We start from the raw sequence: 15,222 nt of genomic DNA on the forward strand, positions 1-15,222 counted from the left end.
CTGCAAAAAGATTTTCTTTTCGCCCACTTTTCTAACTATTGGAAATGCCCTGACAAGCAGTTTTCTCCCCTAAACATGCATTAATTAATTATGCGTAGAAGTTGCCATTCCCAGTGGTCTCCCAGGCCTACAAACTAGTTCCTCTCCCTGCCTGTCCTCAGTTTTTCACCTCCATCCTTCCTGTGTCACTGCACAGATTACCAGATCTCCATCAAACACTTTAGGTTCTTCTGGATCTAGGTGTCATTGCCCCAGTTCCTATGGCAGAAGGTTTCCAAGGCTTTTACTCCAATCTGTTCACCTCATTCTGGATCTCAAAAACCTAACGGTCAGAAATTCAAGTCTAGAATTTGCCAAATCTGCTGTCACTTCCGTTCACTGGGGAAGCTGTGTGACCCCCTTTTTATTATGCATCAAAGTTAAAGGATCAAGTTTGACAGCTGCTATTACGAGGATAGTAATGACATCCTTTGTTTATTTTTAAGCTGAACTCCAGTCAACTAATACAATTCAATATACTGTAATCGATTTGTAAGTGATATAACTAAAGGTTTGTTGGGCATGGTATGTATTTTTTTCTGATGATAAAAAAGTGTGCAATAGGGTTGATATCCCTGGAGGTGTCTAACATGGAACATGATTTGGCATTGCTGGAAGATTGGTCAAAGAAGTGGAAACTGCAGTTCAATTTTTCTAACTGTAAAATTATGCACATAGGGAAAAAGAATCCCTTGACAGTGTACAACATCAAGGGTACGGAGTTGGCTAGCACTACAGAGGAAAACGATTTGGGGGTACTTATTTCAGATGATTGAGCAGTGTGGCCTGGCAGTGGGGAAAGCGAATAGAATTCTAGGATACATTACTAGAGAGATCACCAGCAGGAGGAAGGAGGTCCTAATTCCCCAATATAGATCTTTAGTGAGACCTCATTTACAATGCTGTGTCCAGTCCTCACTTACAAAAAGATATTGATATGATAGAATGAGTCCAGAGACAGGTAACAACTATGGCGAAAGATCTGTGGAATAAAACATATCAGAAGAGACTTCAGGAACTTAATATGTGCAGTCTGGAGGAAAGAAGGGAAAGGGGAGATATGACTGAAACCTATATATACAGTTGTGTTCAAAATAATAGCAGTCAGACATCACTAAACTGATCAATCACTGTTTTTGGTAGAAATTATATTTCTACATGGCAAATAATTTACTAGCAGGTGTAGTAGAGTAATAGAAATCCAACAGACCCAACAGTCATGACATGCATGCTGCAGATTCTGTGTAAATGAATCACTAATTGAAAGGGGCATGTTCAAAATAATAGCAGTGTGGAGTTCTATTAGTGAGGTCATTCATTCTTTGAAAAACAGGTGGCAATTATTGCCCTTATTTAAGGAAGGAATGCAGCAAATGTTGTACATGCTGGTTACAGTGCATTTCTCTCTGAAATTCTGAGGAAAATGGGTCGTTTCAGACATTGTTCAGAAGAACAGTGTACCTTGATTAAAAAGTTGATTGGAGAGGGGAAAACATATAAAGAAGTGCAGAAAATTATAGGCTGCTCAGCTAAAATGATTGCAAATGCTTTAAAATGGCAACCAAAACCTGAAAGACGTGGAAGAAAGCGAAAAACTACCATTCAAATGGATGGAAGAATAGCCAAAATGGCAAGGACTCGGCCAACAATCATCTCCAGGAAGATCAAAGAAGGTGTAAAGTTACCTGTGAGTACTGTTACAATTAGAAGACACCTATGTGAAGCCAAGCTATCTGCAAGAAGCCCCCGCAAAGTCCCACTGTTGAAAAAAAGACGTGCTGAAGAGGTTACAATTTGCCAAAGAGCACATTGACTGGCCTAAAGAGAAATGGCACAACATTTTGTGGACTGATGAAAGTAAGATTGTTCTTTTTGGGTCTAGTGGCCAGAGACAGTTTGTCAGACGACCCCCAAACACTGAATTCAAGCCACAGTACACTGTGAAGACAGTGAAGCATGGTTGCGCAAGCATCATGATATGGGGATGTTTCTCATACTACGGTGTTGGGCCTATTTATCGCATACCAGGGATCATGGATCAGTTTGAATACATCAGAATACTTGAAGAGGTCATGATGCCTTATGCTGAAGAGGAAATGCCCTTGAAATGGGTGTTCCAACAAGACAATGACCCCAAACACACCAGCAAACGTGCAACATCTTGGTTCCAGACCAACAAGATTGACGTTATGGAGTGGCCAGCCCAATCCCCGGATCTTAATCCAATAGAAAACTTGTGGGGTGACATCAAAAATGCAGTTTCTGAGGCAAAACCAAGAACTGTGGAATGTAGTCCAATCATACTGGGCTGGAATACCTGTTCACAGGTGCCAGAAGTTGGTTGACTCCATGCAACACAGATGTACAGCAGTTCTCAGAAACAGTGCTTATACAACTAAATATTAAGTGATTCAAAAGAAAAGCAAAATTTTCAAACATTTTTCAGTTTATATAGTGAATGTTTGAGTTTGTAAAGAAGAATATAAACACTGCTATTTTTTTGAACAGTCTAATATTCACTTTTCTTCAATATTTTTAGAGGAACAACACAAATTTGATATATTTTTCTTCATGTTTTGATTTGGAATAGAATGTGTAGTGTTCCCAATGTATTTTTGTGTATGGAAATAAAAGCTATTAGAAGGATTTTGAGCTTTATTCACTTTTTTCAACACACTGCTATTATTTTGAACACAACTGTACATCAAGGGGGTGAATAAGCTTCAGGAGGGCAGTATTTTCAATGTGCAATCAAGAACACAATGACATGACCTTAAACTAACTGGAGGAAAGTTAAAGCTAATCTTAGAAAATAAAATTTTACTGCATAGGTAGTTGATGCTTGGAATAAACTTCCAGCAGAGGTAGTAAGCTAGTCAACAGTAAATGGCTTCAAACATGCTTGGGACAAACATTAATCTATACTCAGACAAAAAAGGTTAACGAAAAAAAAAAAAACTGGCAGACTCCATGGACTTCTTTTTTTTCTGTCATTTTTCTATGTTTCGGTATATTGATTTTGGATAGCTGGATGGGATTGTTTTATCTTTTGTTTGTTTTACTTGCCCCCCAGTGCTCTTCTCTACGGATGCTTCAGAACAAGAGTTGAGCGCAAGGGGGCAGCCACATGTCTGGTGAAGTGGAATAGCTTTGTGGGCCAGGTGTCTAGTGAGGGGTGGGATGAAAAGATAAGCAATTTTGGAGTTCAGCTTAAATGTTGACCAGGCTAATTTCCTATTGAAAGAACTGGGAGCATTTTTGTGAACACAGCAAGTGACAAGATTTGTTGACAGCATGTCTACCTCCATTGGTAGTAACTAAAACACTGGCGATTTTTGTGAAAGCCTTATATTTCAGCATTCAATGTCCACAGCGGGCACAGAAAGCCAGACAAGCCCACTTTATTTAAAAATTTGGTTTCATGAATATAACGCAGTACATGCTTCACTATTATGCTCTTAATATTACAAAAACACCTTTGTATAAAACATTTTATTGTTTAAAATAACCCACCGCCCCCCAAAAAAAACACAAATGCTGACACAAACAATGACAAATGTAGATACATTTGAAGTCATAGGGACTGGGGTGAGAGGCAGAAAGGCTGGTCTATTCACATGTCTTTATGACTATAATGGCACCTGCTTCTACTGGTACAATGATTCACACTGTTAAGACAAGAATTACAGAGATTTAACACATGGAATGCTGGTCAGAGCAATAAATTAAAACTTGCCAATACCACTTTCCCATTTAAATAAAAAAAAATTACAATACAAATAAAGCCACTGATCTATTTAATCTCCTCAACAGTTGAAGGAGATTAGTAAAGTGTTTCTTTTTAACTGCCAAGTCCTCTTGATATCAGAGGTAATACTTCTGCTTTTACAAGACAATAAGAATCAGAATGAAAAAAAGTGACAAAACATTTTTTTTTTTTGAGAAATGTAACATTTCCACAATACAAGTACGCATGATTTTTGATGCTCAGCTTTCAGAAAAAGTGGTGGGTAGTACGAGTTAGCATGCTCCCAGCCAAGTCAGGAGTTATTAAGGCGTGCTAAAGCATTATACCCTTTAGTAAATGAATCTCTGCTCTGGACAAAGCTTCATGGGCACAGACTGCTCCTAATAACTGGATCAGATACTTTTATCCCTTGAAAGAGGGCTGTTTGCTGATATTCAACAGGCATTTGATACCTGCTGGTGCATAGAGGTTGTTTGACGTCTCCCTGTTCAGGGTTAGGAAAGCACTGTTCTGTCCATCCCTTTTGTTGCCATAGTGCTCTTTAAACATTACCATTAACTTTTTGGCATTATTAATGGTAAAAAAGGATTTGAAATTTTGTAGGAACATTAGCTTCCCTCTTGTTCACTTAGATTGATATGGATACATGGTTGGTGTGTTCTAGTTTCAGTAATTCTTTTTCTTTTGGCCTCTTCGAACACATTCTTGGTTTCTTCAACTCCAAGTGGAGCAGAACACAGAGGTCAGCTTAAGAGTATATAGTGATGACTTCTGTTCCACCGCCTCTTACTAAAAGCACGCGTTCCAAGCCTTCAGTCAAGACTTCAAGAAACTCCATATCTATAAGGCACATTAAGGACTAAAAAAACAAGTAACCCAGAAACACTACATGGACCTATTTGTCAAAAGTGACTGATGGATGCATTCTTCACAACATAAATGCATTAGGCGACAATGAAAGGATACCATAACACATTGCTGGTTGATATTTTTCATTTATTTAAATATGAAGTAATACAGATACTAATCTTAAACTAATGATAGAGTGTCTTCTTGCTTGTTTTCCTATAAACTAGAATTATGCAGCAATTGCCACACACTAGACTGTTTTTTTAATTAAGATTATTTCAGCAGGTCACGTAATGCGCTTGTAATGTAAAGTGTTTTTTGGATCAACTTGAGCGGTAGGCAGCGTGCAGTGCTGACATTTTGAGATCTTTCTGCATCAGGTCCATGACACCCTACATTCACAAGATGCCCTCAGGCTTCAGTAGAATGAGGTTGTCTAGTGGAAAAAAGTAATCACTTCTGGGAACAGCTCTAGGGAAGAGGTCATTATTGCAGCAGGAGCTGATTTATTTATTTTATTCTAAACCTCAGCTGGGGTTTGAGAATAATAAAAAAAAACAGCTGCCCAGATAGTTGGCCTTTAAAAAAACTAAGTAGTACATGGATAGGAGAGCTATTATTGACATGTATTTTCCACACATACTTTAGTTTTTAGCATAGTCCAGTTTATAATCAGATTCTTGTACTCACCGTAAAATCCTTTTTTGGAGTCCATTAAGGCATTAAGGGACACAGGAAGTTTTGTATTGTCAGTTTATACTGCCATCTACCATAGGACTGAACATCATTGGCAAACAAAAAACTGAAGGCCAGCCAAGGATATTCTCTTCTTCTTCAACATGCCTCAGTTGTTAGGCAAAGGATTATCAAGAGCATGACCTTAAGCACAGTAGGGTGGGACCTATGTCCCTCCTTTTCTCCCTAAGAAAAGGATTTTATGGTGAAAACAAAAATCCTATTTATTTCACCTTTATTAAAGGACACAAAGTCTTGTACAACTAAGGGATGGGCAACAGTGACCAAGATGTTAACAGGCCCACAAAAAGACTTCATTTGAGACTGTGGCTCAATCAGCTGTCTGAAGGACCTTAAACTTGAAGCTGGCATCGGATGAGGCCTGAACATCCAAATAACAAAACTTACAGAACCTGTGATCAGAAGACCAGGAGAAAGTCTTGCAAATCTGAGAAACCGTAGCTGGATGCCGATGAGCCCCAGAGGCATTTACAGATCTAGTAGAGTGTGCTTCTATAGGAAAGAGTGCCATACAATCTTTAAGACCATACGCTTCCATCATCAGTCTAAACCACTGAGATATGGTGGAACAAGAAGCAGGTTCACCCTCTTGGGGACCATCAGGAATGACAAAGACGGACTTAATCTTTCTGAAAGAAGCAGTTATTGCAAGATAAATACTCACAGCCCAAATTGCATCCAGGCAATGGATGGAGATCTGATGGAACTGGAGACCAACAGATGAATGATTTCCTAGTTGAGGTAAAAGGCTAAAACTACTTTAGAAAGGAAGTTCTAGGGCTTAACACCACCTTAAGATCAGGAAGGGTTCTTTGCAGGATAAGGCAGCTAACTCAGACACTCATCTTGCAGAGCTGATGGCCACAAGAAACGTAACCTCATGAGCAAGAGTGGAAAGAGGAATATAACCAATAGTTTCAAAGGCAATTTTTTAAGTGCTTAGAGAACCAAATTCATGGAAGTCATGGGTGAGCCACATGGCAGATACCCTGCACAAAGGAAAGAATGAGAAGCCAGCAGCCAAGTGCCAGAGACCTAATCCTTAGTGGTGGATTCCAGCAAGAAGAAACAAAAGCAATGCTAGAGGGAATTTAAGGCACACACTAATTTTGGTAGCATAATTATTATGTATAATGTATGTTCTTTTGTTAAAGAACATAAATTGTTATCAAACGGTTATGTGTAAAGTTCCGCTTTAATTCACGGCGCGTTCACCGACAGGAAATTTATTCAGGAGACAACCCAGCCTGCAAGCATGAGTTCCAAATGCTCCATGACCATCCCTTCTGATATCCCCTGGCTGACAGGTTAAGGCCACAGTCAAGACAGCTTGATATGCAGGACCTGCCAAGGAAAACAGAGTTCTAGAAGGGGCCTGTAGCCACTTGTCAGTGGGATGCTTAAAGACAGACTCATCCTGCACTAGGTGGACACTGTTAAGTAGGGCTAATGTCATAAAGAAACTATGATCAGTGCAACCCATAGTTTTGGCAGTCTTAAGATTCGTAAAGGAAACCAGACTGAGAACAGCACTGGTAAAAGGTCAAAAGAGTCTCTTAGTTTTGGATTTAGGACAGAGGTCTGAGACTTAGGCTGGCAATAGATGGATAGAAAATCAGCCATTTAAGCGAGAACCAGATGAACTTCAATCCATCTATGATCATTCCTGCTTGAGAGAAGTCGATCTAATGATTGGCTTCTCTCAAACACGAATGTTGGAACTTTTTGCTTCAATTAGTGCACTGTCAGAATACAATAGCACAGCAGAGTGGATTCCTTCATCCACATCGCTTTTTTGTATGGGAGAATCCATTTGGGTTTTTTTTCGCTGACTGATCCAAATAAACAAATCATCTATGGCCAGACTTAGAGACAGGTTAGTCTGTCAATGATTAAAAAAAACAGCATCAGAGTCTCTTTACCAGAGACAAAAAATAGATTATGCAGGGGAAGGAGAGCACTCTTTATGATCTCTGAGGTCAAAATCAGCAGTCACTACTGCTTTTTGGTCCATAAAGTCCTGCATGATTGCAATAAAATCCTCTCTGGATAAAGCAGAGGAGATGGCTATGACTGACAGAGCTATCAGAGGGCTAATTTGGTACCTCAGGAGGCAAACAGTGGACAGCACTGGGACAATTAGTGGAGTGTGAGCTGAAGCCACCCACTACAGAGCAACTGTTTCCCTGTGTGTCTAGAATTAGCCTCAGGTACTTACAAACCCAACTGCTTGGAAGCAGGTGAAGGAACAGGTGGCTAAGGTCACTGTTTGCAGGCCGTAAGAATGAATTGAGGATCAGAGTTCCACGTGGCTCTAGCAAACTGGAGCAGAAGGTGAAGGTGCTTCTTCAATGCTGAATGGTGGGAAAAGGTTTGCAGAGTGCAACACTCCTTCCAGTGGCTAAAATTACCCCCTTCTGCAGTAACAGGAAACTTAAGGTGCACATTGGTACAACAAGATAGCTCCTGGTGCTCAGCCAGAAAGACCTACTCAATAAACTTCAGAGACAGGGTTAAGTGCTGAGACAATGCAATGGCTCTAGACTTGGAAAGTGCTTCAAAAATAACTTTTATCAGTATGTGAAGATCTGGAAAAAGCTGAAATGTGGATCCCAGTGCCTGAAGACAACATTTCAGGGTAAGAAAAGAAAAAGGTTCACCTGCTCTACCTTGTCAGTTAATCCACAATGGGAAATGCTGGTGCTCCGATTCATCTTCACACTTGAACCAATTAGTACATACATTTCTACACACAGCGATGAGTTCCAATATTTATTGATTACAAAAAAGCTTACATCATAAAAGGTCTACAAATTCCAGGTTAGTCCCACCAGGTCAAGTCCAGCAGGGTCCTCGGATTGCACTCTAAAATCAAGCTAAAGAAAGGCTGGTCTAGATAGCCACATATAGTGACCAGCTCAAAAACGACATAGCAGGAATCTTAATTGAAGAAACAATTAGATAAAAAAGAGCTAAAATAGGGTAGACTTTTCTCAGCAGAGCTGAAGAAAGGGGGGATCTTGATCGAAGAAAAAAATAGTACCAAAAAATAAGATTAGACTTTTCCCATCCCAACAGACCTGTGAATAAAACATCCATCCACCTTGGAAACTAACAAAAAACTGAGGTATACTGGGATAATGGGGGTTATCTTGGGCTTGCTTAGTGCTAGTTCACATATACTGTATGTGGTTCAAACTGCATCCAATCCGCATGACACGTGAAATAACATTGCTTCCTATGGTGCCTGTTCACATATGTTTGGTGCACTGGCACTGCGGATTCAGTGCCATTTGAAAAAGAGTCATGTCCGATTTCTGAGAAGTGTCTTCAAGTTCAGGTGCAGATTACAGGCTGACTTCTATGGGAACCGTTTCTAAACCACATATGAGTGAATTGGATAAGATCCTGATCTAATCCTGTCCTGAACCTGATGTAAACCTCACATGAACTGCTGGACAACTACTGTATCAATTAGCTGAGAAACCTGAGCTTCAATCCGCATGTGTGTGAATCAGCTTTTACTTTTTTTTTTTTTTGCCAGTGTCCAATCCTCTTGTAGACGGCAGTAAAACTGACAATAAAAGGCTAGCTCTGTTCCTCGATGGAAAGAAAGAAAGGGGTATTATAGTACAAGTACACATTTTTCACAAACGCTTACATTATTGGCGTTCTCTAATTGTCTGGGTAAAAGGATACAGTTTTCATCACCCTGTGAGTTACGTGGAGGTCCAGGCATATTCAATAGTACCAGTTTAGCATCATGAGATTTGTTGACAATGACCTCATTCAGTTTCACTGCTGTGTGCATACGCCGAACATTAGACTGATCCCTAAGGAATAGAAAAGATGCCAGTAAATGCAATAATAAGCAAGTGTTGATAGTACCAGAAGGCTATTTTGTAAATATTAGTATGCAGAGACTCACGGGCGCATGCTGAGCAAATCCTGAAAGCTGGGCATTGCATTGCATTGGGCTACACGCAAGGCTTGATGTTTATCCTTGGTCCATGTCATGTGTACTCTTGTTGGAACAGCGTCTGTGTCCTCATCATCATCAGAGCCAACGCTCGTCAGCCGTAGCATGGAGTTTCTGTCCTTCACCAGCTGAGCCTGAGCAGAGAAAAGAGCAGGGCAAAATGCAGATTTTTACAGTATTGTGACGATACCACAGTAGGCAGATCTCCCCAGCAGGAACCATACCACACACATACAAACAGACTTAAAGCATACCAGGTGCATGGCCAACAATGGCACCATATGCATCAGCAGACACAACATTGAAAATCTGATGGAGGTACACACCCTTCCTTACTGAATGAAATATTTGGCTGGAGTTACACTTTAAACTGGTCTTCAACAGGGTGGTCAGTGGGTATGATCTGCTTAATCATTATTTATTTTTTTAGCTGGGTGCATGCATGTGTACAACTACACTAAGTGTATGTATTAGGAAAGTATGCATGCATGACCACAGGTTGACAGTTATATGTTGGGGAATAATAGTGATCAGTTGGGAAAATTCAAAGTTAAATTAAAAAACACCAGAAGGGATTTAATGTCATTCAAAGGAATTAGGGGTAGCTGTATGGAATCCCTCCTCAGTACTATGTTTGCTTGTTGCACAGGTGCACATACGTGTACTTTTTCAGTTTTGCAGATATGAAAGAATGAATACAAATATGTGGAGGCCTATGTACAGAAAAGGAAACTGTAAACATGACTAAGATGTTACCAACAGCTGTACTGAATAGATTATATAGATGGGGCTGAGAGTTGAACAGATTAACTGTTGATTTTGACTGTTCTTTTTCCTAAAAATGACCTCCACTGTAACTTACTGCCAAGAGGCAGATACAGATGGTCTATACCAGGGGTGGGCAAACTTTTTGTCTTTAGGGCCGCAATGGGTTCATATATTGGACCCGGGGGCCGGACCAAGAGTAGATGAATGATGTGTATGTGTCATCCATAGTAAGTATAGTAATATTCCCCCATAGTAAGCATAGTAATTCATCCCCCATATAGTAATTCATCCCCCATAGTAATTCATCCCCCATATAGTAATTCATCCCCCATATTAAGTCCCCAAGTCCCCCCTGTGTCAATTCACTTACCTTTGCTCCGCGCGTTCCTCTCGCCCTGTTCCCGCGCCGTTCCGGTGTAGCATGAAAATCTGTCTCCTATGAGGATCTGTCCCCCTCGACGTATCTGCGCATGTGGCAGTTTCAGTCATTCGCAGCCGATCGGCGATCTCCGGCACATGCGCAGATACGTCGAGGGGGACAGATCCTCATAGGAGACAGATTTTCATGCTACACCGGTCTTCAGGGCAGACTGTGAGAGGAGCCTAGCGGGAGCCTAGCTCCACGGGCCGGATTAAAAGGTCCGCCGGGCCGTAGTTTGCCCATTGCTGGTCTATACTGTGTTTAAGCACTTTGTTGACAACCCTGAAAAGTTAAAGCTGCAAAAATTAATAGAGTGTTGACTACAATCACTTCATAGAAAAAAAGTGTTATTAGCATACCTAAGCAAGGCTTTTGAAATGAAAGAAAAATAACATTTGGCTTACCATTCACTGTAATGTAATTTATCCTAATGTTATCTTCATTTTATTTTGCCACACTGTTGGCTCCCAGATGCTAAAAACCAATTGTGCAAGTTGTGGATATCTTATTTCATCCTGATTTCATTGTTTCCCTGAGTCATGGTGATGGAGGTATCATATTAAAAGGAAATGTTTGGCCAAAGATGGATTAGGGCAACAGTTTGCCCTCTATTCCCCTCCATTGACATTGATAAGGATTTAAATAGGCACAGAGGTTTGCATTGCCTGTACAGGCACAATCCCAATAGACAATGACAGCCTACAAGTGCATCCTCCCTTGAGAAGTGACAGGCAGGTACATAGCTGTGACCAACTGCATCACCCCCTTGATTTACTGCAGAAGCATGAAAGTAGTAGATGGGACCCCTGGACATCCACTTGGCATTAGACACCTGCCTAGGATGCCCTGTGAATGATCTGACTCTTGAAAAAACACTTACCTCCCGTTCCCTGTCTGTCTTTGAAAGGCGCATTTGCCTCAACATCTGTGATCTTTGCTCCATCATAAGTGTGCGCTCATAGGTATAGGCAGAAATATCACTGTCATGCTGTAAAAGACAAATAGATAGCTCAGATTAAAGTGTTACTAAACCCAGGACCCTGCATTCACTATATCTGGTCTCCCACAGTACACAGAAAAGCAATTATTTTAGTAAATACCTTTTCTCATCAGCGGTATAAAGCAATCTTGTGACTTCAATCAATCTCCAGCTGAGCACTGGTTAAAGCTTGTAGGAGTTTTCATTCTCCTCTGACTGTCCTATTAGGCTATATAACCCCTGACTAGTCTGGACAGGGCTGATTGGCCCTGTGCCGATCACATGCTCCCAAAGAAAAAAAAAAAAAAACTTTCTAGCAATACAAACCAAACTGAGCATGTGCAAAGCGACTCCGAGAGGTCTGTGCTATCAGCAGATGGATTGGTGCCAGCAGAAGAAGGGGAGGATCACAGAAGACGGTATCAAACAGCCTTTTCACACAATGCGGAGGATTAACCCCTTAGGTTCCCCAGTGAATATAACAAGCATGCTTTATTCCATATACAGACTGATTTTACTGTTGTGGGTTTAGTAACACTTTCATTCATTTATGTCCTCTTTACTATGCTAATACTTTACTTATACCAGCACTAGATCAGTGAAGGAAGAAAAAGGATCATTAAAAAAAAGTTAAAATTACACACATACTACAGTGTTTTTTTGGGGGGGTTTTTTTGTTTCATGATGTTTAAAGAAGGTAAACGCGTTAAACGTAAATACCTTTGCATTTGTAAAATAAAAAGAGTTTTACCAGTTCACAAGGGTAAAGGGTAACTAACATATTTATTCTTACTAGGACATTAATTAAAATATATAAATGTATGTAAAAGTCAATTACTAAAATCTCATATAAGATTTAACATGGTAATGTAATTTTAAAAGTAATTTTAAATGTAAAAAACCTACAGCTTCCATTAAAATAAAGCCTAATGATCCTGCTATGTAGATTCTTGTTTAGGCATTTCCTATTATGGTTACAATGCTCTGTTCCATCTCCCATTTGCCCCGAGAACTGCCATGAAGGCAGTACAAGATGCAACAATGGATGAAAAAGATAAAAAAATTTATTTTATTAAAAAAAAAAAAAAAAATGCAATAGTTTTTGATACATTGCTATTTAACAAAATAAAATGCCATAAGTTAGTGTTTACATATACTTTACCACATCTAAATTCCTGCAACACTTATCAGAAAGTGCTGAAAAGGCTTCTGGTTTTCAGCAGAGAGCTGGTAGTTTGAGTGATACCAGACCATGTGCTCATCAACATAAAAATGGTGTCTCAAGAGAAGTAGACCCAAAAACAAAGCATAGCTCTTGTTCCTTGGGTCCACTTCTCTTAAAACACCATGGTATAGTATTAGTATAACAGGGATTGCATTTTAGCCAGTTCTTTTGTTATTGGAATAAAACCATAAGTGTTTGCCAGGTTTGTGTACCCGAGGGGAAAGCCTTATTTTTAATTTTTACTGAAAAATTATTTTTTCCCTTCATTTATATGTACTTACCATTTCTACCACCTCCACATCAGCTTGGATACGTAAATGGTAGAGAAATGTGGCCAAATCTTTCTTCATCTGAATGCTGTTGTCTTCCATTTGAGCCACTGTAAAAATACGCATCTTGCACTTCCGCCAAACCTAAATAGATTAAGCCATATAAGTACTCACAGGAAAGGAAGAAAAGATTGTAGGATGAAAATAGATTGCTTTTATGAGATGCTTCTAATATTTGGCTATATCTCTACAGCTTATTAATCCATACACAGAATCAAAAAGTAAAATTAAAAAAAGGAATAGGAAGTTACGCAGTGTTTAAAAAAAATATGAGAAATGAGAAGAAAATTATTGCAAAAAATAAATCAGAGGAAACTGTAGGGACAGGAAATTGATGTAAATGTAAAAGAGCTGCGATGATACAATATTTTTCTTTCACCTTGTGCTGCTTCAGGAGGAAAGGCAACAGCATTAGCATCCCACCATCATGTACAATCCACCACACATCTATGTTCCCCTCTGCTAAAATGTCCCGGGACCCAGGAAACAGAGACACATTCTTAGCCACAAGCAAGGCTAGGCGGGCAGCAGTGGTGACACGAACAGTAGCTGTAGGAGAAGAGTACTATGTTAAAAAGGAGAAAAGATTGGGTTTCCTTGAGGCAAAATTATACAGAAACAATTCAAACATTTAAAAAGGAGCAGCAGCCAACTATACATTTGCATTTTCTACAGAAACTGACTTGAGTAGAAAGTAGTGCTTACTGATGAATGTCTTCCATGCCCGAGAGTCATCGCTCTGTCTCCAGCCACTTGGCCAACCCATAATCACAGTATTGTGTCTCATTCCTCCAAGGCCACAGGACTGGATAAGGTGAGACAAACCCTCTCTTTTCTTCTGGGCTACAACCACCTGACAGAAGCCTTTTACTCGTTCTTGTTCCATCAGCTGCTTCAGTGCCTGCAGAAGATAAGAATGCAGCTGAGAGCCTGATCATCTGGATAGTGCTTTATCCATTGCTTCTGCTTTGGATTATATTTCGAAGGTAAAACTTATTTGGGTACACAATGAGTTTCAATCTTGCTACTGACTACCAACTGATGTTTTAAAGGGTAACTCCTGACAACAGGTTATTTATTAAACTGTGCAAAAAGCATTTGAATGCTGCATATTTTACTTCAGATGGATCCCTGTGAGCACCCTATGTGTGTCGTGGGTACACCTGCTTCCTAAAGTCTGTGCTGTGTAACCTCCCTTCTACTCGGTGTATCATCAGACACAAACAAGGAAGGCAGGCTTGGATCTGATTGATGGCTGTAAGGAACATCTTACTGCTTACACATTGATACAGCAAGGTGTCTAAAGCGATTGTGTTTGCCAATATCTATCTATCTATCTATCTATCTATCTATCTATCTATACACATATATATACATATACAAACAGCAGTAAGCAGAAGGACTCCCCAGATCACCAAATTTTCAAGAAAAAGGAGTGGGGTGGACTGGGGCATTACAGCTATGCCTGGATACATTGGTATACTTTATTTCTTTATAAATTCCAAGGTTTAAAGGGAACCTCTCAGCCATTTTAAAACAAATGCAAGCAAACATTTTCAGTAGAGTTACAAACTGAATGAAATGTGATCAAACAGCAGTGAAACCCTCTTTTGTGAGTCCTTCAAAGGACACAAGACATCAAACTGTCAGTTATACTACAGTATACTACTGTCAGTTATACTACAGTAGGATTGAACACTGGCAAACAAATAATTCTGTAGGCCAGCCTAGCAGAACCCCTCATATTCCCAGCATGCCTCAAGGGACTCCCAAGATAGTAATTTTACAGTAAGTACAAAGACTCCATTGTCTTTCTAGTCCATTGAGGATCACAGGAAGACACATACTGTTGGGATGTCCAAAAGTAGTCCAAATGAGGGGTGGGAAACAGCAAACAACCACTAATGGGTGCACAGTGAATAAAACAGGAGACTGCTGCCTGCAGTTCAAGAACCACTCAAAGTACCCACACTTGAAGCTAGTACCAGATGAGGCAAAACCCTACACCTTGTAGGAAAGGAAAGACCAGGTGATAAGTTAGCAAAAGGAACTAAACATGATGCCAGAAGACCAAAAGAATACCATTACTGAGGAATGACCCAAGGTTCGAGAGAACCCTGAAACATAGA

At 39.9% G+C, this 15,222-nt stretch overlaps 1 protein-coding gene across 2 annotated transcripts in view; it reads right to left on the minus strand.

The window, feature by feature from the left end:
• Window positions 1-3,424: 3,424 nt before the first annotated feature.
• Window positions 3,425-15,222, minus strand: part of SLC12A6 (solute carrier family 12 member 6) — a 76,188-nt gene continuing 64,390 nt past the window's right edge. For both annotated transcript variants that reach the window (XM_089687032.1, XM_089687033.1), the window contains 7 exons: window positions 13,799-13,994; window positions 13,473-13,642; window positions 13,046-13,177; window positions 11,441-11,548; window positions 9,321-9,505; window positions 9,092-9,225; window positions 3,425-4,627 (listed from right to left, as the gene is read on the minus strand). In XM_089687032.1, coding sequence (XP_089543158.1) covers window positions 4,536-4,627; window positions 9,092-9,225; window positions 9,321-9,505; window positions 11,441-11,548; window positions 13,046-13,177; window positions 13,473-13,642; window positions 13,799-13,994 — 1,017 coding nt within the window. In that variant the 3' untranslated portion in view covers window positions 3,425-4,535. The remainder of the gene's footprint in view (window positions 4,628-9,091; window positions 9,226-9,320; window positions 9,506-11,440; window positions 11,549-13,045; window positions 13,178-13,472; window positions 13,643-13,798; window positions 13,995-15,222) is intronic.

Source organism: Staurois parvus, unplaced genomic scaffold, assembly GCF_062004578.1.
Source record: "Staurois parvus isolate SC_StPar_1 unplaced genomic scaffold, SC_StPar_1.0 ptg000415l, whole genome shotgun sequence".
In the NCBI taxonomy this organism is placed as follows: Eukaryota; Metazoa; Chordata; class Amphibia; order Anura; family Ranidae; genus Staurois; species Staurois parvus.